Raw genomic sequence first — 2,500 nt, forward strand, 5'->3', positions numbered from 1 at the left:
AAAGAGTTTCCATCGAACTAAAATGAAAGATACTCTTCGAGTGCGTCTAGAAATTTGCTTCAATCTTCGCAGTGTTTTGCTTGATTTTTAATCGTTTACTGAAAAACGTGTTTTTGAGTGTGCTCATTTTATGACATTATTTTATCATTGATGAAATGGTAAATGAAATGAATCATATATGAACTGCGGATATGAAATCAAGTGAAGCTATGATCTTCGCAGTTATGAACGCAATTTTTACAATTCCGTAGAGAAGCCTGAAAAATTCAGGACTTCATCTGGGTTTGAACCCGTGATCTGGGGATTCCGGTGCGACGCTCTAACCAACTGAGCAATGAAGCCACTGAAGTTGGGAGCTGGTCATTTGTGGGTTCTGATGTTGACGTGGGGAATGAATCAATGATGAAATGGTTTAAGGAAACGAATCATATCCGCACTTCATATATGATTCATTTCATATACCATTTCATCATTGATTCATTCTTTACGGGACCAATTAGAACCCACAAATGACCAGCTCCCAACTTTAGTGGCTTCATAGCTCAGTAGGTTAGAGCGTCGCACCCGAATCGCCAGATCACGGGTTCAAACCCAGTTGAAGTCCTGAATTTTTCAGGCTTCTCTACCCAATTGTAAAAATTGCGTTCATAACTGCGAAGATCATAGCTTCACTTGATTATTTTATCATATTAAAACAGTATCTGTGATATACAAATTAGCTATGAAATGGTATCCTATGCGCATTTGCGCCAGCTGACTGTGTCCCTTTAAAGTTTGTTATTTCCAAGTGCGAAAAACTCGCGCCCTCGTGCATACGGTTCGTTTTTTTTTTTCCTCCTGCGCTTTCTTCGCGTCTCGCAAAAAGGACCAAAAACGTGAGAGACCTGTCACATTCTGATTATTTTGATGTTTTTTCCAGTGAATTTCTAAAGGTTTTTTCAAGCAGTGGCTCTGAAATCTTCACTCGTGCACGATGCTTTGAAGATCATCGGGACGTGGTAGAATTGCAGTTTGGCGAAGGAAACTTCGTCACTCTACAGACCCAACTATACAGCAGATACAGCCGTCTAAATATAGAATTTGTTATAGTAAGAAGAAGCCTCCATTCAGGTATACCTAGAAAGTCCCTTTTATCATTTTGTTTTTCTTTTAACAAAAAACGAAGAAAGTTGGGAAAGAACTCGAATGGGGTAAAAGCTGTTCTTTCTCTTTCTTGTTCTCCGTATTACTTTTAAAACAAACAAATAAACACAAAGTCTTCGGTCTCTAGACGTTTTGCTCGGATCCTCCGTAGCAAATGCCTTATTTTAGGGTGCTTGTCCTACTTTTTAAATTGTTATGATATTGTTTCGTTACGTTGTAGCTCTTTCTCCTTCAAGTGCATGGAATATACATGGTTTCAACACCAGCCAGAAGAGTTTATTTGTTGACTGGAGCAACGTACCACGAGACTTACCAGCCGATATCTTCATTTTGTCCTTGAATCAAACGAGACCGCGGTTGTATTACAAAGACGGAGGAAGAAGTTCATTTCTTATTATAGTAGACTCCTCGAACACGTCCGTCAATGTTTCAGACCTCCCCGTATTCAGTCAGTACATAGTCCTTGTTTATTTGGTTGATGTGAATGGCGACATCTATAAAAGTGACAGCATAGTTGTCCAAACAGATGAAGGCGGTAAGTTTATCATTTCACAATTGACAAAGTTTGTTTACGCTTTCGGATACGATCAGTTGATCGGTAAAGAAAAGATATTAAAGTAATGTTAATCGACAGTTGGATGAATCCAAGAATGGCAATTCCTTTTTATAACAACTTGGGCATTCAATCTTGACAATGCTGTTGGATGCATGGAAACGTTAGTCGATTAACATTAATTAGTTTTGATATTTCTTGTTTAAGCTTAGCCCTTATTAAGATGTACCATTTAAACCACTCCAAAGAATTCAAAAGAAAGCTATCCGTTTAAATACCATTTCTAATTTTGATGCTCATACTAGTCCTTTGTTTGCTCAACTCAAACTTCTAAAACTTCAGGATCATATTAAACTTCAAACTTTGTTCTTTATGCACCAGTTCATAAACGGTAAATTACCAAAGACGTTTGATTCATGTTTTATCAAAACTTCAGATAAGCATAATGTTCACACTCGCTCACTCCCAACTAGTTTAGCTTTTTCTTTATCTTGGGAGACCAGCTACTTTTGTATTTTTCATACATTTGTTGTTTAGCTAGCTAGTTTACTTTACAGTACAAAAAAAAAATCTTGCCGTTGTTGTTGTTAAAATGCCTTAACTGCCTCTATCGGAGAAACGCCCAGGTTAAGAGGAAGGCGACACACTAACGTGCTTTGCTCTTTGTGTTGTTTTCATTTACTTTCTCTGTTACAAATTCGTTGTTATGCCTGATCGTACCTTTTACCAAGCTTCAGCGGCATATCAGGCGAGTTGGGTAGAGCAGTGAGCCATTAAGTTCGTATTTTGGGGATGCGTAGTCAA

The 2,500-nt window shown here is 38.0% G+C and overlaps 1 protein-coding gene across 6 annotated transcripts in view; it reads left to right on the forward strand.

The window, feature by feature from the left end:
- LOC138009464 (uncharacterized) overlaps positions 1-2,500 on the forward strand; it is a 124,113-nt gene that overhangs the window by 57,517 nt on the left and 64,096 nt on the right. For all 6 annotated transcript variants that reach the window (XM_068856485.1, XM_068856486.1, XM_068856488.1 and 3 more), the window contains 2 exons: positions 920-1,110; positions 1,364-1,678. In XM_068856485.1, coding sequence (XP_068712586.1) covers positions 920-1,110; positions 1,364-1,678 — 506 coding nt within the window. The remainder of the gene's footprint in view (positions 1-919; positions 1,111-1,363; positions 1,679-2,500) is intronic.

This window comes from Montipora foliosa, chromosome 7 (assembly GCF_036669935.1).
Source record: "Montipora foliosa isolate CH-2021 chromosome 7, ASM3666993v2, whole genome shotgun sequence".
Lineage (NCBI taxonomy): Eukaryota > Metazoa > Cnidaria > Anthozoa > Scleractinia > Acroporidae > Montipora > Montipora foliosa.